The sequence below is a fragment of the Mesocricetus auratus genome, unplaced genomic scaffold, assembly GCF_017639785.1.
Source record: "Mesocricetus auratus isolate SY011 unplaced genomic scaffold, BCM_Maur_2.0 Super-Scaffold_100013, whole genome shotgun sequence".
Taxonomy (NCBI): Eukaryota; Metazoa; Chordata; class Mammalia; order Rodentia; family Cricetidae; genus Mesocricetus; species Mesocricetus auratus.
The window spans coordinates 19,537,874-19,565,420 of NW_024429196.1; the positions used below are offsets into that span (position 1 = coordinate 19,537,874).

General features: G+C 41.4%; 1 protein-coding gene across 1 annotated transcript in view; it reads left to right on the forward strand.

Annotated features, from left to right (window-relative positions):
• Positions 1–27,547, forward strand: part of St8sia6 (ST8 alpha-N-acetyl-neuraminide alpha-2,8-sialyltransferase 6) — a 136,950-nt gene that overhangs the window by 43,425 nt on the left and 65,978 nt on the right. The window contains exon 4 of the mRNA XM_040755462.1: positions 23,220–23,309. Coding sequence (XP_040611396.1) covers positions 23,220–23,309 — 90 coding nt within the window. The remainder of the gene's footprint in view (positions 1–23,219; positions 23,310–27,547) is intronic.

The following is a 27,547-nucleotide window of genomic DNA, read 5'->3' on the forward strand; positions in this document are numbered from 1 at the left end:
ATCACTCACTGCCATGTGACTGCCTTCCAGGGTTCGAGACCTTGGAGGGAGCAGCTGTTTCTACTGAGGCCCATGGGGATAAAGTCAGTGTGGGCCATTGTCAGACAGATGCCCAGCAGCTGGAAGGATGAAGGAGTAGTGTGGATGGCACACACAGCCTTCTGCGTTATTGCTGTGTGGCATCTCAGTTGTCTCCAGGAGGTCCTCAGGGGCATCTTCGTGAGAGATTTTCATAGACCTTTTAGAGTTGATTACAAGAAATACAGATATCCACAAAGCTTTTGCCAGAGTAGAAAAGCATGCTATTTCTTTTATAATATGTTTCAGAATCTTTTATCTTTGAGGTTATAATTTTAAGAAACTAACTCTATCAGCCATCATCTTGGTACCTCATTCGTGTTTGGAAAGTCAGTATATTGAAAACTTCCCAGGTGAAACAACAACAAAAATCTTCAAAATGAATTCCAACAACATGAATGCAAATGCAGATAGAAGGATGTATGTTTTAACTTAGAATAACTGTATGATCTTCTTTTCAGAATAGTCAGGTGGATAGGGAAAGAATTTATAAGAAGGGTGTATACACCACAGTACTGTAAGAGTGAGAAGACTGTATAGGAAATTGTATAGTTATGTTTTTTCAATTTCTTTTATATGTGTGTGTGTGCACACACATGTGTGCGCGCACATGAATGTGTGTGAGTGCTTTAATGAGTTTATTTGCCCCATGTGCATGAAGGAGCATGTAAAGGGCATAAGAAGGTATTAGAAGGTATTGAATCCCCTGGAACTGAAGTTACTTGGGTGTTGGTAATAGAGCTTGGGTCTTCTGCAACAGCAGCATGTTGCCTTAACCATAGAACTTCTCTATCTCATGGTCTGATGGTTTTGACAGGGAAGCGTTAAGCAAAAACAAGAACAGGATATGTGTTCATCATTTTTAGGGATATATCAGATATTGCTCCCTGTTGGTGAGAAAACTAGAATTATACTGTGCCTCTTCTGTTTCTGACTTTTTGAGTCCAGTGCTCTTCAAATAGAAAATACAAAGGTGAAGAATAGAAAGGGTAGAAATTCAAGACAGTGAAGAATGAGTCAGGTCCCCTCCATCGTACATCATTTCTGTTACTCTGATGGAAAGAAATTAGGTGCCAGGTACTAACTGTTCTTTACAAGTAACACTGGATACTTGCTGCTGGTGAACTAGAAGGAATCACAGAGGACAGGATACAGTAAACTAGATGAGTTGGGCATGTGACTCAGTTTGTAGGATGTCTACCTGGTGTGCATGAAGCTCTGAGTTTGATCCCTACCACTTGATAAACTGTGTGTGCTGGTTCATGCCTTTGCTCCTAGAATTCATGAGGCAGAAGCAAGAGGATCAAAAGGACATCTTCAGCTACATAAAAGTTCAAGGCCAGTCTAAGATACATGACATCCTAGTTAAAAACAAAGAAAACTCCCCCAAACCAACCCAAACCCAAATAAAACTGCTGCCTAAAAGGAAGCAAAATGTTATGCTGAAATCTAAAGGGCAATAAAGATTATTAAGAAAACATTTTGGAAACTAGAAAATAGTGATCTTAACTATGAAAAGGCAGAAAGGAAATAAGAGGCCATATATCCAAATTCTCATCTCTGGTTAGGAGGACACAGGTAGAGTATAATATGTACAAGGTCCTTGAGGCAGAAGCCTCCCATTTGAATCTGGACCTCAAGGAGCTCAATGGAGATGTCAGAGTTGCACAGATAAATTTAAGCATCATTAGGGAGAGTATCGAAAGAGAATAGATGGGCTCCTTTAGCACTAGGCACAGTAACAGAAGAGACCAGGGGCTGGAGCCCATTCTAAAGCTTTCCAAGATTTAGAGGCATAGGAAGTAAAGCAGGAGCTGACAAAGGGAAAGCAATGATCAGTCTGTGGATGGGAGAAACTGGGAGAACAGATTGTCTGCTTCCTGGAGAAGAGTTTTCAAACAAGGGGTGGTCCCTGTCAGCTCTTACTAAAGATGGAGAAGAAGAAAGTTAGAACATTGTGTTGTTGCGTTGGAGACACAGCGTTTTATCCAGATTTCAGTGTTCTGATGAGTTGGTTACATGAGTTGTTGAGGAAGGGAATGCAGTGGCTTTAAATAATTCCACCCAAGATGTTTCAAAGGGGAAGAAAAAGAAAAGGATGAGTAGGAAGAGGGAGAGTCTTGTGAAGTCAAAGGAGGAACCTGTTTGTGTCATGTAAGAGTGAGCCAGGTGAGCCAGGGGGAGAGAAAGATTCTGGTTACACAAAGAGGAGATGACAAGGTAATGTTTAAGAAAGCCTGTGATCCCTGAACATGGGGAGTAGAGGGAGGAGGCTCAAGGGTTCACAGTTATCCTCAGTTACATAGTGAATTCGAGGCTCGTCTGAGCTACAGAAGACCTTGTTCAGAACAGTACAAACAAAAAACCAGACGGTCCAAGATCTAGAAAACACTGGAGATGACTGACTTTTCCTTTTCAATTGAGAGCAGGGACATCTCTTTTGTTGTAATGTGTTAAGTTAGAGGAAAGATATGGAAATTGACATGGTTTTGGCTGAATCATATACTCCACTCCAAACTCATATTGAAACTATAGTTTTCAGTGTGATTATATCTAGAAATTTAGAATTGGTTTATTCATCATTTATTTATTTAATTTTGAAATAAGGTGCTGTGTATCTCAGGCTAACCTCAGAGGCACTAAGAAAACGAGGGCAACCTTGAAAATTCATCTCCCTGCCTCTGCCTCCCATATACCGGGCTTACATGCTTGCACTACCATGCTTGTGTTAGAGACTGGCTTGTAAGGAAGTATGTCAACTTTTGTGACAGAAACCCAATAAAGGCAACATAACAGAGGAAAGATTCCATTTGGTTCATGGTTTCAGGGTATTTCAGTCTACCATGGCAAAGGAAGTGTAATAGTGAGGTCTGTTCAGTCTCTGTCAGTAGAAGCACAAGGTGGCAGGTGACATAATGGTTCTTGGCTGGGAAACAGAGGAAGCTACCAGGGCTGGGCTATAACTCTTGGAGGCCTACATTCAATGTCCTCCCTCCCAGAGCCAGACTACACCTCTTAAAGATTTGAGAAACTCCTAAACAGAACCACCAGTGGAGGACCAGGCATTCAGGCACATGAGCCTGAGGGGGACATTTCAGACACGAGTCACAACTGGGACTAAATTAAATTTTAAAATATTACGTGGGTGGGAACTTGGTCTAATTGGGATGGTGTCCTTATAGAAAAAGGACAGGACCTTGTAACTGTCTCTCATGCATGGGCAAAGAAAAGGCTGTATTGTGGCACTATGATAAGGTGACCACCTGCTTGGAAGAGACCTTATCAGAAACTAACCTTCATGACACCTTAATGTTGGACTTCAACTTAGAAAGCTATGAAAGAAAATGTCTTAGTTAGGGTTATTATTGTTGTGATGAAACACCACGACTAAAAGCAACTTGGGAGGAAAGGGTTTATTTGGCTTTTATATCTTGAATCACAGCCCACTGAGGGAAGCCAAGACAGGAACTCAAACTGTGCAGGAACCTGCAGGCAGGAGCTGATACAGAGTGTGGAAGAGTGCTGCTTCCTGCCTGGCTCCTCATGGCTTGCTTCTTATAAAACCCAGGACCACTAGCCCAGGGTGTTACCCACTACAATGGGCAGGCTCCTCCCACATCTATCACTGACTAAGAAAATGCTCTTACAGGCTTGCCTGCAGGCTTGATCTTAGGAAGGTATTTTCTCAACTGAGACTTCCCTCCCAGATCACTACAGCTTGTGTCAAGTTGACATAAAACAGACATAGCACAGACAACAAATTTCAATTGCCCAGCTACCTGCCCTGTGCAATTTAGTTAAGGCTACTGTGACCACCTCAAGTTGGAACCGGGAGGATTTCAGACACGACTGAAGCATCACAGGCATACTGCCCTCTGCAGGCTTGTGTTTTCTCAGTAAAGTGTGCAGTAGGGTTATCTGCCCGGAGTGTGGGAGTGTTGATGGAGAGAAGAATAGGAAACCAAATGTGGATGAGAAGTTTGGGGTTTATTGAGGAAGCGTGGTACGATTTCTCTGTATCATCAAAGGTTATGGGGTTAAAGTTGCACCGAAAGCATCCCAGAGAGTTATATGATTTCTATTTTCTCCAGATGAATTTGTCTGTTCAGAGATAGGCCTAGATACAGGGTTGAATACACTCAGGGTTCCAAAGTTGCTAGTCAAGGCAACAGAAATAAGCGAGTCAAGAGTCAGGAGTGTTCGAAGGGTGCAAGAGATAGGTGAAGACAGGGGGTTGTGACGAGGGGGTGGAATGTGAAACAGCTTTGACTACCTGGCTACTTGGCTTGCCTGGACTGGAGTTACCCTATTCTGTGCCCCCACTCTGTAAAAGACGTTCTTAATTGATCTAAGTAATAAGAACCAGGAGTCAGATATAGAGGAAAATGCTGAGAGATCAGAGAGAAGGAGCAAACCACTGCCATGCCTTACCTCCTTAGTGTCTCAGCAGACCAGAAGGCAAGTTGCTGTTTCTCCCTGCTTATTCTGTCCAACTGCCTCACTTCCTGTCTGTCTGTACAGACCTCCAGACCTCTATGGTTAGCTAGTGGCAAGCTCCATTCTCCGACTTTCAGACAGGCTTTATTTGCACAAGCAAGGTATTACCATACCACCTCACCCCCACCCCCAATTTTAAAGCAATTGTTGATTCTACTGTTATAGCTGTAGGCCATTGTTTGGTTACCCTGAGTATTTTATTACCTGAATTAAAAAAATGTATTCTGTCTTTGACAGTTGGGGGCTTATTTTAGAGAAAATACTAGCACTTGTCAGCATTTATTTCAAATTCTTCTTCTCTTTTATGAATATATATTTACTTTGATTATGGGCCCATTTTTGTAAAATTATTTAAGCACCCCATATATCAGGAGAGTACAAGTTTGGTTCAAATTTGCACAGTCATTTTGATATAGCAGTGATATGTTCCCCAGGCTCAGGAGAACATGAACCTGCAGAGGATGGCAGCAAACTGGCTTAAGCCAGTCTGAGCACGTGGCCCTGTTATGTTACAATATGGCCATGTTGGCTGGAGGAGCTCTTCTCTGCCTCAAATTTAGGATCAGTTTTCCAATTAGAATCTCTACTTTAGAATTTCTCATTGGATTACTAATTTCTTTGAGTCTTAGGCAAGGGATTGGGGTTGGACTGGACAGCTTATCCGTAAAGGGGATGGAATGAGACAGTGTAAGGCAATGATCCACGTTGGAGCCTGAGAAGTAGGTGTCTTCCAGGACAGGGTCTGAACTGCAGGTGGTATGAGTGTGGTCACAGTAATGGCTAAAGCTTATCAAGAGAGGTCTTGATCTGACCATGATGGAGCCCTCCTGTTACCATAATACTCAGAAAACTAAGGCAGGAATATCATGAGTTCTAGGCTTACCTAAGCTACATAAAGAAACTGTCTCCAAAATTAAAAAAAAACAAAACAAAGCAACAACAACAAAACCTTCATTAGTGTGGAGGTTTGAAAGAAAATGGCCTCTAAAGGGTGTGACGCTTTTGGAGGTGTGGCTTTATTGAAGTATGGCCTTGTTGGAGGAAGTATGTCTTTGTGGAAGTGAACTTTGAAGTTTACTATATGCTCAAGCCACGTCCATTGTCTCAGACCACTTCCTGTTGTCTGTGAGTCAAGATGTAAGAACGCTCTGCTCCTTCTCCAGCACTGTGCCTGCCTGCATTCTGCCTTGCTTCCTTTCATGACAATAATGAACTAAACCTATGAACTGTAAGTGAACCCACACAATTCAACATTTTCCTTTATAAGAGTTGCCCTGGTCATGGTGTCTTCACAGCAATAGAAACCTTAAGGCAATTAGTGAAAGCTGAGAAAGGCTTTCAGCTGAAGGTCTGGAAGTACAGACTCAGGCAGGCTGGGGGAGAGGCATGATGGGGTACAGGAGAGAGAGAGAGGCCCAAAGGCTTGTGTAAATCTAAACAAATAGGCTGGGGACCTTTGGGGTTTTGCTTAAAAGCATCAGGGCTGGGGATAGAGAAAAATATTCTTTAAAAGTGTTTTTTTGAAATGCAAATCTGTTCATCTTGAGGCATGAGTCGTTCGCGCTCATTAGAACTCATTGCTGGGCATGATCCTCAACTCGTTTTCAAATGGGTAGGAGTACTAAGCAGCTGAATAGAGGTCCTCCTGGTACAAAGGAGGTGCTTTAGAGACCAACCTTAGAGGACTTGAAAAGAGGTCCCAATGACCAATGGAGACAGCTTCTGGGCTCCTCCAGCTTAGAAGGGGAGACAGCAAGAATGAAAAGGAAAAACTCAGTGCACCCAAGATAAAACTGCAACACGACAAAGTAGCTCCACTTTACCTAGGGTCAGATTATCCTAGATTGTAAGGGAAGTCACACTAGGACACTGTATCGCCTGGGAAATTGTGAATAAGCAGATGAGAAATTAATACACTTGAATGTAGTTCAGATTTCTCAAGGAGGTTTATTGCTTTTGAGTTGCCTGAAATGACATTTGATTGACTGCACTTCTCAGAGACTAATGCCACATTTGAGTCATTTTTATTCCATCTTTTCAAAGATTATGTCTTTGCTCTGTTTCCTGGTCTGATTTCATCTGTAATTATATTGCTTCGGGCTGTGAGTGATAGGTCTCTTGAGACACTCCTCTAACCTTTCTTAATTACAGTGTACCTAAGCACAGTAGATTGGACTACACACTTCCCTTAGACTTTCACTAAATATTAATAAGGAAATTTAAATGTCTTCACTTTAAATATCACAAAATCTCAGTTAAATAGAACTAAGAGACTGGGCCCATCAGATTAACTAATTGTTATGATTAGCAAGGGCTTCATCAGAAGATCCTTGTTCTAAGAGTTCTTTCACTTTTTCTTCTCCCTAGAATACTCAATTTTGTTTTGTGACTGGCCTCAGAATTATCTTTTCCCCAGAAGAGTGACCACGAGTCCTCACATCTGTTTGCTTATTTAGTCACTCACTGGTTTGAATTTATTAGAGAGTTATGAAAGGTGATGGAACAGTCACACTGGAGGCAGATGTGGGAAGAGTTCATCTGAGGCTGGAACTCTCTTTTTACATCTGATCCAAGCCAAAAGCATGACAAGAGGTAGGGGTTCCTTCTTCAACAAATTGTGGTTTCCTATCATCATCTTATAAAACATAATGCAAGGAAAAACCAGAAATCGCCACCAAGATTGGCATATTTCCCATAAACTGAATAAGGCAGTCATTCTCTTTGTAGTCCTGAATTGGGAAATCATCATTTTTCAGATCTTTCATGTTATTGGATATTTCTGAAATCACAGGAAGACAAGATGTTCCATTTTCTATCTTTATTGATTTTCGTGATACACTCTTCTTATTTTATTTGGGATACAAGGTTTGAACATTATTTCTGAAAGTTTCTTCATTATTCTGAACTCTACAAGGAAACACAAACCAGCCATGGGAAGATTTTCAGACCCCTGTACTCTGCAGCTAGTTCTCATAGCATTGAAGTTTCTGTGACAAGTGATTTCTTTGAAGTCACTGCCTTTATTAGCCTGCACCATCAGGTTGGCTCTCAGCTTTGCTTCTGGTTACATTGGTTCCATCTCTTCTTACAGTGATCCAAGAACAGCCCACTCCATTCACAGAAACTTTCAATAGTAACACAGAGTATGTACACAGAGTCACTATTGTTGGAATGCACATCTGTACACAGAGTCACTATTGTTGGAATGCACATCTGTACACAGAGTCACTACTGTAGGAGTGCACATCTGTACACAGAGTTATATTTTGGAGTGCACATCTGTTCACAGAGTCACTATTTTAGGAGTGCTTATCGGTAATTCCAGCATCCAGGAGGTTGAGGGAGGAGCATCCAAGTCTGAGGCTAGCTTGGACTAAATAGCAAATTTGAGACTAGTCTGAGCAACACAAAGGAAAGGGGAAAAACAAGGTATCATCTCATTAATGTTTTTGTCTCAAAGGTTGATTGTGCAAGATTGAGTGAAAAACGATTCAGTTAGCACAGAAATACATTCAAGTGGTTGAGAATATGCTTATTGTTCTTAGACAGACAAGATGGACACTTCAGTGTGGATATAACTGACATCAAAAGGCATCTCTAGTGCTTGTGTCCTTTAATGACTTCTCGGAGGTGACCTGCATCCTTTAGCTGTCATCAATATTTTGCATAATGGACATTCAAGGACTGCATTCATGGGGCTGGATTCCATGCAGGGCTGCCTGGAGGTTTGCCTTGATGTAGAGCTGCTGGGGACCAAGCCTTGTAGCTGAGTCAGAAAAGGCAATTATGCTGTGTTCTCAATACTCAAGACTCCTCTTACACTCTTTCCTTTGTTGTGCTCTTTCATATGGAAACGAGATCCCCATTTAGTGACATGTGATTCAGTTCATTTTACTCTCATGATTTTCAAGTTATTGGTTTTCCACCAACATTGCACTTCAGTTGTGAGATTCTCTCACATTACTGGTCTGTGAAGTCTTGCTGTAGGCTGTGTATTAGTTATCCCTCTGATCGAGGTGATACCTGACAATAGCAATGTAAGGGAGGAGGGTTCTCTTGAGGTCACAGTTGGAGAGTTCAGTGGTTGTGGTGGGGAACTGGAGATGGCTGCTCACATTGCAGCCACAGTCAGGAAGCAGAGACTGAGAGATGCTTATGCCTAGAGTCAATTAAGAACCCCAGTCCATGGAGAGGTCCCTGACATTAGACTAGATCTACCACATCCAGGCAGATCTTTGCAGACATGCTCAGCTCAGGAAGTTTTCCTGTGGTGCTTATAAATACCATCACATTAGCAAACAATTGTTAACTAACAAAGAGAATATGAAGGCAGAAGAACTTGACTTTGAGACTTTTAAGACCTTGTTATCGAAACCACTCTGATCATCAGTCTAGCAGATTGGCACAACATGGGAGTCTATTAGAAATGCAACACATTAGACCCCACCCATTTACTAAACCAAGATTTGTATATTTAATAATAAGCATTTCCAGGAGAAGCAAGGGCATGATGCAGTTGGATATGCTCCACTTGAAGAAGCAGGCAACACCATGATAAACAGTGCAGTATGGACTGCTATTACATTGACTACCCATTCCTGTCACCATGCTGAGCCTATTCATGAATTATAGCCTGTAGATTTTGCATCATTTCCATGTGAGAGACACTATTATCTCCAGATAGAGAAAGGTTGAATAACTTTCCTAAGGTTAATGGTGTAATGTGTGGCAGAATAGAGATGGGAATTAGTGTCTTTTCACCACCAGTGTTAATCTTAATCAGTATACTCTGTTTATTCAATTCAGAAATGATTTCTGCATGCTTATGCAGGGTGTTAGAAGATAATTTTCATAAGAAGGCAAGAACACACCTCATACAGATATGAGAATGAACACTGTGAAGTTCTGTACAGCATATCAGTGAGGAAACATGTGAGATACCATAACTGATTTAAAGGAGGATTTATACAGCAGACACATTTATAAATTAGGAAGGGTGGTGAGTGTGAAAACAAGGCAAAGCTAATTTTCCTCAGTGTGTATGTGTGGCAGGGGCTGTCTCTCCACTGGAAGTAATTCATTTGCATGCCTATAAACAAGAATGCTTTTGTGTTGCCATTGTTATCTGCAATGTAGAAAAGTGAAAAATAGCTCTAAGAAACAAAATCATTCATAGCACCTGTTACAATGGTGAAGCAGATTTTATTTAGATACTTATCATAGTAGGTGTTATTGCCATGGAATTTTATAGTAGACAAACATGGGTTCAACTCCAAGCAGAACGAAAGGCAGAAATTTATAAGTAAAGACCAGGATGTGTGTGTGTGTGTGTGTGTGTGTGTGTGTGTGTGTGTGTGTGTGTGTGGTGTGTCTGTGTGTGTACTGTGGGGGTTGGTCGGTGTAATGGAAATTAGTAGAGGGAAACGTTTAGGGTAAGGAGAGCTCAAGCATAGGACTTTGCTGAAGGCAGTTCTGAATGATCAGATATTCTAGTTGCTTTTCTGTTGACGTCAGAAAAAAAAACTAACCAACGGGAACTTAGGTGAGGAAAAGTTTGTTTGACTTACACTTCCAGATCATCTTCCATTACTGAAAGAGTTCAGGGTAGGAAATCAAGGCGGGAACATGAACTATGGGAGAAGGCTGCTGGCTGGCTCACTCACAGGCTTATGCTTAGTTTCTTGTAAAACCCAGGACTACTTGCCTAGGGATGGTGTTAACCACAGTGTTCTGGGTCCTTCTACAGCAATTAACAGCCAAAACAACCTCTCATAGATATTGCCAAAGTCCAATCTCATCTGGGAAAAGTTTCAATGGATACTTCCTTTTCAAATGATTCTAGGCTATGCCAGGTTGACAGTGAAAGATTTAGGACAACAGACAATGAATTTGAGGAGATACCTAGGATACTCAGCAAGAATGCAGGTGCAGAATAATAATCCGACTTACCAAAATTATTGCTAGAATTGGGCTCTAAAGGGCATGCCCAATAATGGGAGCTAGTTGAACAGAGTTCAGGGTAAGGGATAATGGAGTCTGATCAAAAACAGAACCGTTGTCACCTCAGAAGAGGTCATCGGAAGGAGGAAGCAGCGATGCGGTGGTGAAATGGGTCTCTCTTGAAGGGAGGTGGAAAAGTGTGGTGGTTGAGCACACAGAATAATAGCATGTGGGTTAAAAAATCCACTCTTAACTAGGAGAGGGATTTTAGAGATGCCTTATTTTCCCCACTTACTGAAATGTTCCCAGTACCTAGCTTACAGGTTTCTTGTGAGGAATAAATGAAACAGACATAAGGAAGGCGAAACTAATGACCAAACCATACGTGTTTCTTATGTCTTTCATTCATAGCCATGCTAATATATGTGCATTTGTTGATACAGGGATAAGGAGATGGTTGCATTGGTAAAGTGCTTGCCTTGCAAGAATGAGGAAATCAGTTTCATCCTCTGAACCCAGCTGGGTATGGTGGTCTATACTTGTAATCCCAGTGGTAGATGGGGTCAGAGACAAATGGATCTCTGGGGTTCACTGTTCATCTACTTCGGCCTACTTGACTTACTCAGCATGATTTTATTCTAGTTCCATCCATCTACCTGGGAACTTCATGTTCAGATGGCTGAGTAATATTCTGTTGTGTAAATGTACTGTATTTTCTCTATTCATTCTTGCAGCAGCCAGGAGTCCAGCTCCCAGTTCTACACCCAGGGTTGCAAAATGGTACTTCACAACAGCGAGGACTTAGAACAAAATTTCTCCTCTTTCTGAGTGTTACATTTTTTTCTATCCTAAGTTGTTAGGGAACACACACTTTATGATGATAGCAAGGAAAAAATGAACAAGCACATGTTTTCCTGATGGTAACCTTCTCTTTTATGTCACCTTGTATAATCTTTCTTTCTTGACAATCTCTGTACACAGTTTTATCTCTTTACATACAGTTAGTTTCTTTCTTTATATGCATACATCTCTCTTCTACACAATCATACATCTCTATACACAGTTATATCTATTTTCACAGTTACATTCTTCATATATTCTCCAAACATCTACATAACATCATGTTTCTTGTTTATACAGCCACATCTCTGTCTACACAGTTACACTATCTACACAGCCATATACTTTTTCCTTCACGTACATCTCTCCTACATACATATATTTCTTCTATACAGCTATATCTTCTGTATCTCTCTATGCACTCAGCTACATCTCTACAATTTATATTTACAGTTCAGCTACATCTCCCTTACAAATCTCTCTCTCTCTCTCTCTCTCTCTCTCTCTCTCTCACACACACACACACACACACACACACACACACACACACACACACACCTCTCCTATTTCCTTCTCACTTCTCCAGAAAAGCCTCTGGACAAATATAAATCACATTTTCAGGGTCACACAGCACTTCTTGAATAAACAATAAGAAACAGAGCCAAACTGACCACACCGTTTCTCTCAGGCTATGGAGGTTGTGCTGACTTGCCAGAGAGTAACACTTGGCTGTGCACATAGCTCTAAGTAGTTAGTGTTCCCAGAAAGTGATATTGAAATTCAGGACTTAAAAAACAGCTAGTTGGCTAAACCTTGAGGTTGGGAGTAAATACAGAAAGTCCATTGCTGAAAAAGTTCTACTAAAGTTGCTCTGTGCCTGACCTTGAATCAGCAATAAACACCTGGGAAATTGTCCTTGTGTATGAGTCTCCAGGGGCAACCAGTTTGCTTTGAATTTGTTCTGAAGTCCAAAATTAGCTGTCTTTGTGACTGAGAATTCTATTACTTTCCTATGTCAGTCTAAGTAATGAAAAATATCCTAGTATTATTTCTATTCATCAGAATTATACAATTAATCAGAAATCATCTTCCTGATGAACCACAGCTGTATGTGCCCAGTAGATGGAATATTTCCATGGGATAAACACACAAATAGTGGGAAAAATATCCATAGCTGTTATTTTTGGGGAGGACTTATGGCAGCGTGTGAGAGAATTACAAGCAGAAACATGGATTCAGAGACAGTGATGCCTCCATGGTCTTTGCCAAGTGGGGACTCCTCATCAGAGAATTACTCATCTGACAGCTTGACTTATTGAATATCACTTATCACCTGCTGTATATTCTTAATGACCTTCAGCACATTCTTATGTTGAGAGATATCTAGGTTGTTTCCAATTTCTGACTGTTATGAGTAGAACATCCACGAACATGGTTGAGCAAGTGTCTCTGTGATAAGATGGAGGGACCTTTGCATATATGCCCAAGAGTGGTATACCTGGATCTTGATGTAGAGCGATTCCCATCTTCCTGAGGAACCACCACACTGACTTCTGTAGTGGCTATATAAGTTTATACTTCCACCAGCATTAGGTGAGTGTTCCCCTTACTCCATATTCTCACCAGTATGCGCTGTCACTTGTTTTATTGAGCTTGGCCATTCTGATACATATTAGATGAAATCTCAAAGTAGTTTTTTCTTCAGACAGACTTTTGCAGTCTTATTTCGTTGTGTGTGTGTGTGTGTGTGTGTGTGTGTGTGTGTGTGTGTGTGTGTGTGACAGGGTTTCTCTGTGTAGCCCTAACTGTCCTGGATTTTGCTTTGTAAACCAGCCTGTCCTCAAGCTTACAGAAATCCACCTGTCTCTGCCTCCCAAATTCTAGGAGGAAAGGCTTGTACTACTACTGCCTAGCTCAAAGTAGTTTTGATATGCATTTCCCTGATGACTTAGGATGTTGAACATTGTTTAAATGTTTCTCAGTCATTTGCATTTCTCTATTAAGAATTCTTGGTTTAGATCTGTACTCCAATGTTTAATCATGTTATTTGTTTTCCTGATTTTTGGGGGGTAGGTGGGTTTTTGAGACAGATATTGGGATTCAAGCTGAAGATCAGAAAAGTAAAGTAGCCAGTCAGCTCTTCCCTCTACCAGGCTGAAATGGAGATCTTGTCTTCCCTGTGACTGGAAACTAAAGCTTTCATGAGACCCTTTGCTTCTTCCTTATAGTGCTGGTATTAAAGATGTGAGCTCTGTTTCTCTTTTAAACTGATTCACTCTTATGTCACCCTGAGTGGCCTTGAACTCAGAGAGATCCATCTGCCTCTGTCTCCTGAGTCCTGGGATTAAAAGTGGTGTGATATCACTGTCCAACTTGGCTAACTAATGTGGTTGACATTGCATTCTGATCCCCAGGCAAGCTTTATTAAATCATAACCAATATATGATAACATTATATATCTTGGATATTAGCCCTCAATCAATGTGTAGTTGTTAAAAGTCCTTTCTCATTCTGTAGGCTGCTGCTTTGTCCAAATGTTGGCCTTAAAGAGGTGTAAATGTCCTTTTTAGGGTTGAATACTTAGCTATTCCTTATGCTCAACACCTTAAACAACTACTAGTATATGCATTCACCACTCTCATTGCAGAGTGAAGCTTCCCTGATTAAGGCAGAGAGTAGCATATGTCTGTGGGTGTGAATGTATACTAAGTTAGTTAAACAACAGTAGGATGTTTCTCCCTGCATCATAGCCTAGGGCTTATAATGTCTCCAGCCCTTGGTTGTCACAAATGTATAGTTCCAGGCATAATTTCCTCTCATGGAATCTTGCCCAAAATCCAATCAAAGAGTGGTTGGTTGCTCCCATAATAGTGTTGCCACTATTTCCATTGTACACACATGTTGGCTGGCATATTGGCATTATAGTTCATAGAGTCGACAGCTGAGTATGTCTGTGGATGCTTTTTCTCTCTCAGTGACGACCAGGTTCATTAGTTAATTTGCTGTGTTTAGATCCCACAATTCTGAATTATCTTAGGCCAATCCTATGGGAGTTATTTGAGGGCTCTAAGCTATAGACGTCATGCAATCTAATTTTTGTCTATAAAAATGCAAATTATCATACCCCTCTCTGTAAAGAGAAGCCTTCCCGCCAGCCTGGTTCCAGAGCCGCATCAGTCCCAAATAAACACACAGGAGGCTATATTAATTATGAAGCTGTTGGCCTTGCTTGTTTCTTACTGGCTAGCTCTTAATTAAGTATTTATCCCATAATTGTTAATCTAAGTATTTCTCTTACCAGAGCAAAGTTTCCAGGCTTCTTATCCCTATGGCAGTTACATCTTGACTTCCTGTATTTCTCCTACCCAGAGTCCTCCTCGACTCCTAGTCCCACCTATCTTGCTTCCCTATTGGCCAACAGTGCTTTATTGACATATACACAGGACTTCCCCCATCATCTCCTCCTTTCTGTCTAAACAAAAAGAAAGGTCTTAACTTTAACATAGTAAAATTATATATAACAGAACAGTTATCAAGTAAGAACATAGTTACAATATTTTAGCAAGATTTAAAGAAAATATCCATCCCATCCTTGTGAATCCAAAGTTCTATATGTAGCGTATCTTTTATAATAACTAAGGAAAACTATAACTATCTGCCTTCAACTCTATCAAAGACCACAGAAGGATAATATACAAACACTAGAATTGACAGAGACATCTCGCTACCTGGACAGTCACCCGAAGTTCCTCTGTAATGTTGGGGCATCAATCTTCAGCCCAAAGGCCACAGTGTGTCCGGGAGACTTCTCAGAAAAGCAGGAAATTTCAAACTTTCCATCTGCATTGGCAGTCTGTCAGTCATTTTTCTGTGTCCTCAAAAGGTCTCGTAGACTCTTCCATGAATCAGGAACCCTAAAGGACTGTTTGAGTTCAGTAGTCACTTTCCTGTGGGTCCTGCATGTCCAGTTTATACAGCAACAGTCAAGCAGTCCAGGCAAGAGCAGTTTCTTGCCCAAATGGCTAATCTTGCCACGTTGAAAGCAAACTCTATAACGAGTCTCTTCGATGCCCATCTTCCTCTCAGACGTAATAGGTGTTGCCAGGAGCAGACATTTCTCATTGTCAAAAAAAACCTAAACCATTTTAAATTCCATTTTCTGAAGGTCTTTGAAAGGTTTGAAAACTGTCTATCTATCTCAAATATATTTCTGTATATCTAGAAAACCTAACTATAAGTTCTGACTATTCTAAGTAACTATCTATAGTCTGTATTGAATTATGCATTACATTTTAAAAGAACAGTATAAGCACAATACTTAATCAAGAGGAGAAATATACATATCACAAAATTGACCTCGAATTTGTATCAATAAATGAAAAACCATACCCATATCATAATTCCCCTTTTACCATTAAAAAGAGATTGGCTATGATCATTAGCCAATTATAAACAACCCCATTTAAATGAAAACAAAGATTTATGAATAATATTTGGAAATGTGGGCATTGTTCATTCCAAACTGCTTCCTGCTGGATGGGGGCACTGTCCATACCATGGGATCATGACAAAACACAGAAACCTGTATAAGTCCTTATTTTGGGCGTCTGTAAGGCTGCATCATCTTAGCTGTCTTAATTGTTGGAACACATGGCCCACTGCTTCCGGAGGTCTTGGTTCATCAAACCACAGAAGCCTGAAAGGAATCCTCAGCTTTTCATTTTCTGTAGAAACAAATAAAAACTCCTTTTCGAAGTAATATATCCTTATACTTAAATTTTAAAGTCAAGGCATTTTCAAAAGACATAAGTTGAATTAATTCAGCAGCATTTATAATCAAGTGTACTTTAGCAGTTGTTCCTTCCTGAGCAATCAAAAAACTGAAAAACACAATAGCGTACAGTATCCAGACTCTCTGTGTATTTCCCTCTTTACATGGCTTATTTATTTATCTATTATTACTGTATTTCTTTTACTTTTATTTATTTTTCGCCGAGACAGAGTTTCTCTTTGGAAAGCTGCCTGCCTCTGCCTCTGGAGCAATTCCTACCAGCGTGCACCACCACAGTAGGCTTCTCTACTTATTTACCACTTTGCCGTTTCTTTTTCTCTCTCAATCTTACGTATATTTTTAAACACACTGTAAACATTTAGAGGTTTTTCTTCATCCAAGTCTGACTTTACTGTAAATCTTTATGTTTTTCTGGCCACGTGTCTTATCTGTTAAAACTGTGGCTGTTTAAACTGCAGTTTTTCCAAGATGGCGGGCATAAGCATGATTCCAGCTCACCGTCACAGTCTATGCTGAGATCCAGCAAAAGCTGCCTGCCTAGAGATTTGGTCACTGCCAATTCCAGCTGTGCATACACACCTTTGAATTGTTAGCAGAGCCTCTTAAAAGAACCTTGTTGGTTTTTTGTTGTTGTTGTTGTTGTTTTGCTTATGCTGAGTCAGGAAGACTCCCTTAAGCGCATGAGTCTCTGCTTGTTGATAGCAAAACAGAGCCCACCTGAGAAAATGCTGCTACCAAAAACCCATGCTTTTCTCCGTTCTTTTGTTTCTAAAATTTCTTTAAAGCTTTTGTCATTCTGCATGGAAATTCATGATCCCACTTCTGATCACCATTATGTAAAGAGAAGCCTTCCTGCCAGCCTGGTTCCAGAGCTGCATCAGTTCCAAATAAACACACAGGAGGCTATATTAATTATGAAGCTGTTGGCCTCGCTTGTTTCTTACTAGCTAGCTCTTAATTAAGTATTTATCCCATAATTGCTAATCTAAGTATTTCTCTTACCAGAGCAAAGTTTCCGGGCTTCTTATCCCTATGGCAGTTACATCTTGACTTCCTGTGTTTCTCCTACCCAGAATCCTGCTCGACTCCTAGTCCCACCTATCTTGCTTCCCTATTGGCCAACAGTGCTTTATTGATAATACACAGGACTTCCCCCATCACCTCTCTAACCAGCTTTACCTCCACACATTCATCTCACTATTCTTTGTTTATAAATGTGTTGGTACTGTTGATTCTTCCTTTAACTGGATCCCTTATGAACAAAATAAAATCTTTAGTGTATGCCATTTGTATATGTACAACAGTTCTGAATTTATAAGTTTCAAAACTATCTTTGCATAATAGGAATGTTTGAGAATATATCTTAATAACTGATTTATCAGTCCAGGGGTGGCTAATTAATCTTCATTGATGTTAAATGGAAACAGATAAGAGCCAAGTAAACAGAGATGATGTGCAGAATATTTTACAATTTAAGTTGCCAGCAATGTTCATGTTTAAAAGAATAAGTCTTGATCTATGTTGTCATTTTAAAAGCAGTTCCCATATTTTGAATTAAATGCACAGATTCATGGTTTCTTGAAATTAATGTGATTATGGAAAATAGCTGGCTCTCATGCTGCACTGTCAGATGGTATGTGTGCATTTAGTTGCTTGCCCTCCCCAGCAGATCACTTGCTCCAAGGCAACAGTGCTATGGCTCTATTCACTGTATTTTCTCAAGTGTTACTCTTCTCTTAGGCACAGGGTGTGGACTCTACACATTGCTAATGAATAACCAAGCAAAGAGAAAGATTAATATCTTCCCCTCATCTTTGTAGTCACTGAACCTCATTTTTTTTCTGCTTTTAAGTATGGGCATTCCAGAAGCAATGCTCATCAACACACATCTAAGAATGATCTACAAACCATGATACTACTTTGATAGTGGAAAGTAACCAGCTACACAGTGGCCTGGGCACTTGCTGTAATGGCTTCTCTGAAGAATTATCAGAATGAACACTTGTTATAAAAGATTTATCAGACTGACTTATACCAAAGGAACCAGTTAGTCCAACAATGATTGTCTGTGAGCTGGAGAATCTGAGAACCTGGTATCTGCTCACCCTACAGCCCTGAGCTTCAGCAGTCCCAAGCTGGTGCTGAAGACCTGGAGAATTCCTAGAAAGCTCCTGTCTTCATAAAAAGATGGGTTCTAATGTAAGCAAAACATGGCAGCAGCGGTGATAACAGCAGGACAGAAGTGCTAACTAGCAAGATGCAAACACACAGAACCTCTTCCCCCTTGCAACTTTATACCTGGGCCTTCTGGAAAGTTCTACCCACTCTGAGGGAGGATCTACTCCACTCATTTCACCCTTCTTGCAGACACCACTTACAGACCACCCAGAGGCATGTCTCTTAGTTGATTCTAGTTCCTATTGAGTTGAAAGTCAAGGTTAATCAACATACTTGCCCTTCTCCTATCAGAAACCCACATGGGTGTAGGGGAACACACCATAAGAAATTTACTTGATGGTCTTAAACCTTAACTCTAAGGATTAGAGGTAGGACCCAGATAGTCATCATGGCCTGAGTCCAAAGAGGCTGGCCAGCCTGTTAGAGCCGTCTGCATAGGGGTTTCTGCTAGTGGTCTACATGCTGTTCTGTCTCATCACTCTTGGATGAAGAAGGAATATTAGAAATATTTATCTAAAAAATCATTCTTTGAGCTTTCTGTTTTTAGAAACTATTCTCTGCCTGTTATTAATGCATCCATTCCTCAGAGAGAACAAAATTGATTAGACTTTAAACTTTATGTTGGGTACCCATTATGTTACCATAAATAGAGCATAGCTGTACTTGGCGTTCTTGAGAGCCTTACATGCAGATTGTTCCTTGTAATGTTTTCCTTGACTGGGGGACTGATTGCATGATTGCATGATTACAGGTCACATTCAGAAGGTGACATTAATTCTGTGCTTTAGAGGTCTTGGTGGATGCTAAGTACCAACGGCAGTATTCTTCAGATTTGTGTAACATCATTTCTTTGAGGCATATTCTCCTGCCTTATCAAAATTGTACTGTTTTATTACTTGGTAAGATCCAGTGTCTTGCTTCTCTGGTGAAATCTTGCCAGGTGGACTTGTAAAACGATCAGTTTCAACTGAAGGATGACTTATAAAAACAGGATTTTCACGAAAGCCCAGCTAGCGCAGAGATAACACTGATAGGAGAAATGCTTCGTTTTTTCTTTTCTCCCCCAAGCCTTACTAGAGTTCTTCCTCCTGATACACTGAAGCGATGAAAATGTGCCTAAAGGCTTTCTTGTTGGCACCAAACAAACAAATTCTATTATTAAGTAATAAAGGCAGTCAGAATTCATGGTTTAAGACTTGCAGGGAATGGAGTGAAAGGGAAATTTGTATCGTTTAGTGATTATCAAACTCATTAAACTCATAGTCAAAGGCGTGGGCTACATGTCCTAAGGGGGAAGATTTGGAGCAGAGAAGTAGCAAGATCAGATCAAGTGTACATGTGAGACTGCCCACTGTGGGGCAATAAGAAAAGGTGACGGAAAAGAGGCCTGTGGACAGGTTTAGGGTGAGCAGGCAGGTTGCAAAGGCAGGAGAGGGAGAGCCAGAGGCAATGTACAGCACAACGCCTATAGCTAGTGCCAGCCATTACTTTAAAGACGAGTCAGAAAAAGAATGACAGGCAACAGCAAGACACATGGAATGGCACCGAAAAGAAGCTTCAGAAGGGCCCTGACTGTGAGAGGAACAGGTTCCTGCTGCAGGTTGCGAAGCAAAGGAGAGGCACTGCGGTCTCCTTTGACTTAGTGATACTTCCTGCGAGCCAGTCAGTGAATTTATAAATAGAGAAAATGGGCAGCAGTGGCTTGCAATCAGAATAGGCAATAAAGCGAGGGGAATGGCAAAGGGAGTTATTTTGCTTTTGATTTTGAGACAGTAGTGAATCGATCATGGCAATGGTAGAGAGTGAGAGAGTAAAGATGCTTTCAGAAGGAGTAGTAGGGAAGGACCTGATCTCAGAGGAGACAGAGAGGGATGGGGTGGCAGGTGCATTATCATTATGTGAGAGAGGAGGTCTTTCTTTCAGATGGAAGGTCGGGGCTGACAGCTATGGATTAATCACACCCGGTAGCACTGTGTCCTCTGAAGCAGGCAGCGTGATTGAGTGAGATGTTAGGAGGGCAGTGAATGGTCAAGACAGTAGGGGAGCTGAATGTGTAGAGTGACCACTGAGGGAACTGGGGCTTGAAATAGAATAAGGGATATAGAGGGCCTAGCAAATTGCACACCATGGATTTATCAAGTCACCAGCCCTATGGGCATCAGGTCTAGGGATATCTATGGTTGGGGCTTAGTCACCTGTTTTGCAAGGTGTGAGTAGATGTCAGTGGAGGAAGGAATTAAGGGTGCTGGCAAGATGTGTCAGATATGCTACGTGCTACAGATGCACAGTGAGACAGACTTGCACAGAGACAGATAAGCAGGGATTGTCATCGTGTAAGGGAACATTGGCTAGGAGGACCATTGTGGTCATCTCAACTTGGTCTGGGGAACTTTACAAACCAAACTATTCTCCAAGTTCTAGGACACTCCCCCAAAACATGTCTCTCTGGTAGTGGAGTGGGTAGCATGGCAGGGATGCTTGCTGCGGTGTTTGGTCATGAATATATTAGCCTATAATTTTCTGTTTGAGATAACTTGGTAAGAAGCTTTCATCAGAAAATGACAGTGAATAGATTTAAACAGCAGTATTAAGGACTTGGAGAGGACAGAAACAAAAGTTATACTTGGAGCTTACAGAGTCTGTCCTTGGAGCTTGGGGGTGGTTTAGACAATGCCCAGAAGCCCTCTAAATCCTGTTCCTATTTATTTGTTTTCACCAGTGGCTCAGGCCATACTTCGAGCTAGTGCCAGGTGGATATCTCCTTATTTATCTCTTAAAACGAGTCTTGTGGCAGACTATGATGCCATTTGCTTCTGTGACTTTCCATAACCTTGTCTGTTTTCACTTCCACTTGTATTAATACCAGTCGTTTAGGTTGGTCCATTCTGACCAGATCCATGTGGGGGGAGTAGGAGGGTGGGGGAGGTGGGGGATTTACATATCCCCTCGTTTGACTCATGGCCGTCCCTTGCTTTACCACTTGCTTCTGACTCAGAGCCTTTGGAGTTCCTGCTTTCACCCTGACTGCTCCCTTCCTCTGTTTCCTTTGACTTATCAGGAAGTTGCCTGCCAATCAGACATTAAGAAGGCTCACCATCATGTTCCTTTTGGGTTGCATGCCCATCTCTAAGATAGAATCTATCTGCCAGTCATGAGTTTTCTCACCTCAGAGCTTAGGAGGGTTTTATTTCCTTCCTCCAGAGTGTCTTAGGAAGGTAGAGGAAAAAGAAAAACTGAAACTTTTGAATGAAAAAAGGGCCAGAGAGACACAGAAGGCAAAGTAATCTAGAAGGCCCCCTGTTTGTTCTCTAGGGATTGAGTGACTCCCTGAAGATAGAGGTGTCTATAGCCCCAGTGGTGATGGAATAACTGTCCTGAATAAGGACTAACTGGCCCGATGACAGATTTCAATTAGAAGTTTGGAGCAAGAATACAACAGATATTCATTGGCTTCCATGTGTCAGATGTTTTCGTACATACCTGGTTCAATCCCTTTAGCTACTGTATCAGGAACAATTAAGGAAAAGAAACTCTCAGACTGAAGGCTAAGGCCAGCGTGAAACCCATAGGTAAGGTCAGCCCCACTGACTCCAAAGACTTCATTTACTTCTCCAGACTCCACTGCATCTCCACTCTGCATCAGAACTCTCATCTGATTTGTACACAGCCTGTCTGGTTTGTAGCTGGGCAAAGCTATTTTTTTATTAAGAAAGATAATCTCCAGTTTAAGGAAAGGTGTATGAGACAGTTCTATTGGTACCTGGTTGTCACGGTTCTCCAGTTGAGCATTACAAAGCCATCATAATTCAAGGCACCACTGACTCGGTAATTCACTTCATTAGCGGTGCTGCCTGAATAAAATACACAACAAATTAGAAATGAGAAAATGCTTGGGAGTGTGATAATATAGTCCAATAGCACAGGAAGTGCTGTTAGAGAAAGAAAGGAAGTGGTGGGGGAAGGAAGTCAGACAGCAGCTTGTGGGAATAGGTTCTCTCCTTCCACCATGTGTTTCAGGGACTGAAATCAGGTCACCAAGCTTGAAGAGATTTTGTGAGGATGTAGGTAACCCACACCCAATACCTTTAGAAATCGCCTCTAAGAACTCTTATAGGGTTAGTGGTGAATCTGTCTTGCTTATCTCTTTACCTTCATGCCTCCTCTCTCTCCTCTCCAACCCAGGGTGTAAGAAGTGTGGTCTGTCTTGTCTGTTTGCTTGGCTCCTTGCTGGTTGATCCAGGCACAGTGTGTCTCCACTGAACATTGTGTCCATGACCCTCAGTGTGTCTAAGAGTCAGCTAGTTAGCATGCCTGTATCCACTGGACTTTTCATTTCTGAATCAGCTAAACAACATGCATGTGTCTATGAAGCTTGTCATGTGCAGGAGTCCATTTCCTTTGTTCTTATGCTGTTTGTTAGTTTGCTTATGTGCCACTTCCAATTTTCTGAGTCTGTAAAAGCAAGCATGTGGGACTCGTTTCCAACAGAGGACAGCTCTGGCTATGTTCTTTATGGAGAAAACATTAATTTCCTGTGTCTCTGGGTGTCTTACCCAAGACAGTTATTAAAAAATAAAGGCTATTTACATACAGTGATTAAAACCACTCAATAGCTTCTTCATTATAAATACTAACCTGGAGATTAAAAAAACATGAAATGCAATGCTTTCAACATGGATTTCTTTTCAGTTTGACTTTATTGTATAATTTTTTAAAATTTAGATCCATCAGAGGTGAGAATATCAATTTTCTTTTCCAGGGAGAAATTCAGTAACAGAGTGATAATCAGGCTTTTGGACATATACCTTATCAATTAAATCTGATTTTTGTTAATAATATCTTACATATTTTCATTTTAAATCAATCTTCCTTTTCATTCTCTTTCATAAAACAGCACATATCTGGATGAGATGACACCCAAACTGACAGACAATTGCAAAAATCTACAATATAGCTTGAAGTCTTTATCTAACAAAACGAGACGGTAAGTTCCACTCTTCACATTCAATTTTAAGTAAGTGTTTTGTATTCAAAGCGTTCTGATGCATCTTTGAAATCATTTGGAAAATAAGGCTGTGCTGGTTTCTGGATTGTTGGCTCTGAGACTGTCCCCTTGTTGAGGAGGATGGAAGAGGGACAAAGAGTGCAGAGCAAGGTCATCCCCTGGCTGTAGGACTCAGCTTATCTGTCTTAGAGCCGCATTTATTATGCACTGTGTATTCTGGCTGAAAAGAAAAGCCTGCACACCCTTCTGAGAATGGGATGTGAGGTTGAGGCATTATCCCGGGAAAATGCTCACTTGAACAAAACTTTGCTTACAACTTCAGGTTAATGGTTTACCTCTGACCTCAGCTGTTGCTCACCCATCACTTACTGTTTGCAGTTTCCAGTCTCCAGTTTTCAATAATCTATGACATCATCTCTTTCTTACTGAGGGGAGGCAAGCCAAGATCTCTGCACTTGATGCATGGAAGAGGCATTGGTGGTCTGACCTTCTGTTATCAGGGTCACTGCATGGGTCATAGCTGGGATGACTAGCAGTGCTGGACTGGGGTTCTGTACATGAAGCTTGGAGCTGGATTGTTCTTATAATTCCCCTTAAATGTCATGGTATATGTCGCAAGTAGTAGGGGCTTGTTGAACACATACAGAGGACTAGGTTCAATTCCAGTACTGCCAAAAAAGAAAAAGAAGTGTGTGTGTAGGGGGAAATCATCCTGAAAGGAAATATTCTAAGCTTGTGTGCTTGACTGACAAGGGGGGAAAAGAGTAACTGGCAAGAGATGGAGCTGATTTCCTCACAGGGATCTGTGTCAGGGAGATAGACCCAGGGTCTGTCTCCATGATTCTCTTCCATTCTTTATGTTAATGCCCACTCTGGCTTTTCATGTATAACAATGGCACGGGGAGGAAGAAGTTGAGCAGGTGATCCACTTTCTCTTTCATGAGTGTGTGGGAGGCTGACCTGAGAAGAGAAGTCAAGGTAGGTGTCCTGGCCCAGCCTGCTTTACAACTGCAGCTTGCAGCAAGCCAGTTGAGGACTTTTAGCTAGTGCACTGAGCTCCCCAGCAGGCTAAGGTAGAGCTGAGTATTACCAAGGATCCAGGAGGCAGGGCCCTTTTGGAGAATGCTATGCAGGATGTACACTTTCCTGGGGATAACAGGGAGATGTTTCACAATGGTGCCTAATGTGTGGAGACTCTCATGGACCTCACATAGAAACCTAATTGGCTGTTCTAGACCAGGTCCACCAAGGGAAGGCAGGACCAACATGGAAAACCTTGGTGTCCCATGTCTCTCTCTCTCTTTTTCTGAGCTTCCTGGACCTCACATAGAAACCTAATTGGCTGTTCTAGACCAGGTCCACCAAGGGAAGGCAGGACCAACATGGAAAACCTTGGTGTCCCATGTCTCTCTCTCTTTTTTTCTGAGCTTCCTGGACCTCACATAGAAACCTCATTGGCTGTTCTAGACCAGGTCCACCAAGGGAAGGCAGGACCAACATGGAAAACCTTGATGCTCAATGCCTCTCTTTTTTTCTGATCCTCCTGAGTATCAAGATCCTTGAAATCCACCAGCATAACAATGTTGGTGGGCTCTATGTTGAGTTGATCCAATTGGACAACCTAACCCTGTACAAGGGATGGACTATTATGGACTTGCCTTCTTTTTCTTCAGATCCAGATGATGAGTGCTAAGCTTGCTGGAGAAATCTCCTGTGCTGTGTGGTGTCCATGACACACCCTATGCTCTACTCACCCTTCTAGCCTTTAATAGCTACCCAATTTTTTGGCTGTCTTTGTTCAGAAAGGTGGACCTACACAGACTTCAGCAGTCTCTATTTGCTTATCTATTGGATTTAAACATGTGGAGACATGCATCAGAGATCAAGAAGAGAGAGGAAGGAAAAGGACTGTTTTCCATGCAATACCATTCCAAGTTTCCAGGTTAACGATAATGTATCACTGTCCAAAACATGAACATGATGATCTCTCTCTCTCTCTCTCTCTCTCTCTCTCTCTCTCTCTCTCTCTCTCTCTCTCTCTCTCTCTCTGTTGTTCTTTTCCTTCTCCATCCCTCTCTCACCATTTCCCTCTCCCTTCCTTTCAGCTCAGTGATATATTGTTAATAGTCCCTGTAATCTGACCTTACCCTTGAGAAGAGTCTCTTCTATGAAACGTTACACAGTTTAAGCTCTCTATGTGTCCCACAGTGGCGAAAGCTTACTGTAAATGGATTGGAACTCCTGTGTCAGGACTTCTCATCTTGTGCAGTCCACTCACTGGACTCAGTGGCTCATGCACTGTAGATGGAACTTCCCATCTGTTTGATCCTGTCAGACCTCTTATGTTGTTTTTAGGCCCGTGGATGTTACAAGGCTCGGGTCTAGCATTTCCAGGGAGACTCTCGGTTCTAAACCTTTTGTAGTTCCCTTCGCATATCAGACACACGATGCTAAGAAACAAGAGAACTGGAAGAAGCAAACATTGCTCTTTGCTCCAGAATGCCCTGTAGAAATCTGTGTACTCATTCCCTCAAATGCATGCCAGCATATGGCCCTTGCCTCTGACTGACTTTCTCACTGATGCTGTTAAGTTTTGCTTCTGAAAGTCCTCAACAGAAGGATGATCTGTCTCTGCACATCCTGGCAAAGCACCAAGTCAGCATGGGGGAAGCTCTCTAATGTTCTGACCTGAGGTGGGGGAGCTGACAACTCTGTGCTATGACAGACCAGTCAACTGCAGCATGCTAACGAGAATGCCCCGGCACATGCTCTCCTGTGTGTTTTCTCAGTCTTGCCCTGTTGTTTGGGGTTTGATGGTGTGACCTTTCCTAGCTGCTCTTCTGGGGCTTGCCTTCCCATTACACACACAGTTTTCAACTAACCCATATAATTAGCCTGCACTAGTATTCTGTGCAGCAAAGGTCCAGGGAGAGCAGGCACAAATGGCCTACTGCTAGGAAAGTGTTATTCTTGCACACAGGAGACTAATTTTTTTTCAGTTGTATTGTCTATTGTCAGGAATTGTGCGTTCTACAACCAGGGACAATTAGGAAACTTGCAGGGGACAATTGGGAAAGCCATTCAGAGTATGGTGATTAAAAAAATAAAAGAAAAGCAATTTCATTTTCTTAGAAATAATTATTTAGTCCTATTTTTGTCATGGTCTGTTAAAGACTTAGAATTTTCTCTTTTATTGGGCAATTTGTCCCTTTCAGGTTGCTAAAATAGGTGTTAGGAGACAGAGTTACAGTGGGAGGAAAAAAACACTCCTTTTTTTTTCTGCCTAGTGTTGACTACATTTTGAATAAAAGAACAATTAAGCAGTAGAATTAGGACAATAAGAAGAATGAGTCTTATGCATGGCAATTTCTCTCTCTCTCTCTCTCTCTCTCTGTGTGTGTGTGTGTGTGTGTGTGTGTGTGTGTGTTATATGTACTTGTTAATGCAGTTGTGTGGACACGTGCATGCATTTGGGCGTTTGTCCATGATGACCAGAAGTGGATGTTGAATGTCTTGTCACTCACTCTCCATTTTCTTTCTGACACACAGTCTCTCACTGAACCCAAAACTCATCAATTTTGCTACCCAGCTTGGCTGGATATTGTATCTCAGGGATATGTCTGTCTCTTCCTCTCCCTGCAACTGCGGTTCAGGCATACAGGACCTGTCCTGCTTTTTAAGTGGGTTCTGGAAACAACCACACTGTGACCCGCATGGTTACCCAGCAGGCACTTTACTTGCACCTTTGGCCCCAAGATTCTTTATTCTCTGTTTAAAACCATGAGTTCCAAGGTGAGCAGGGGCTTGATTTTAGTTCTGTCTCTTGTGCCTGTGCATGAATTAATTGCTTCATAAACGTTTATGGAATAAGCGAGTTAATTAAGTCTGTAAAATACTTATTATACCATATAATCTGTAAATATTAAAAAAATAATCACTCAATCCAGAAGTTTTAACTCTTTTGATGCCAATTTTCCTTTACTTCAGCTTGTAGAATTGATTTTCTAACTGATCCTTTGATCCTGACCACCTCTAGATTTTTCTAGTATAATCCTTTTCACTGGGTTTTCTACCAGGTAAAAATATTAAACTGTATTAAAAATGCACCCTTACCATTGATAGTTTGCCCATTTCTCATTATGGCAAACTTATTATTTACATATTTTTGCTTATGTGTCTAGACTAATGGTTGTATAGATATCCAGGCTGTCTGTTGT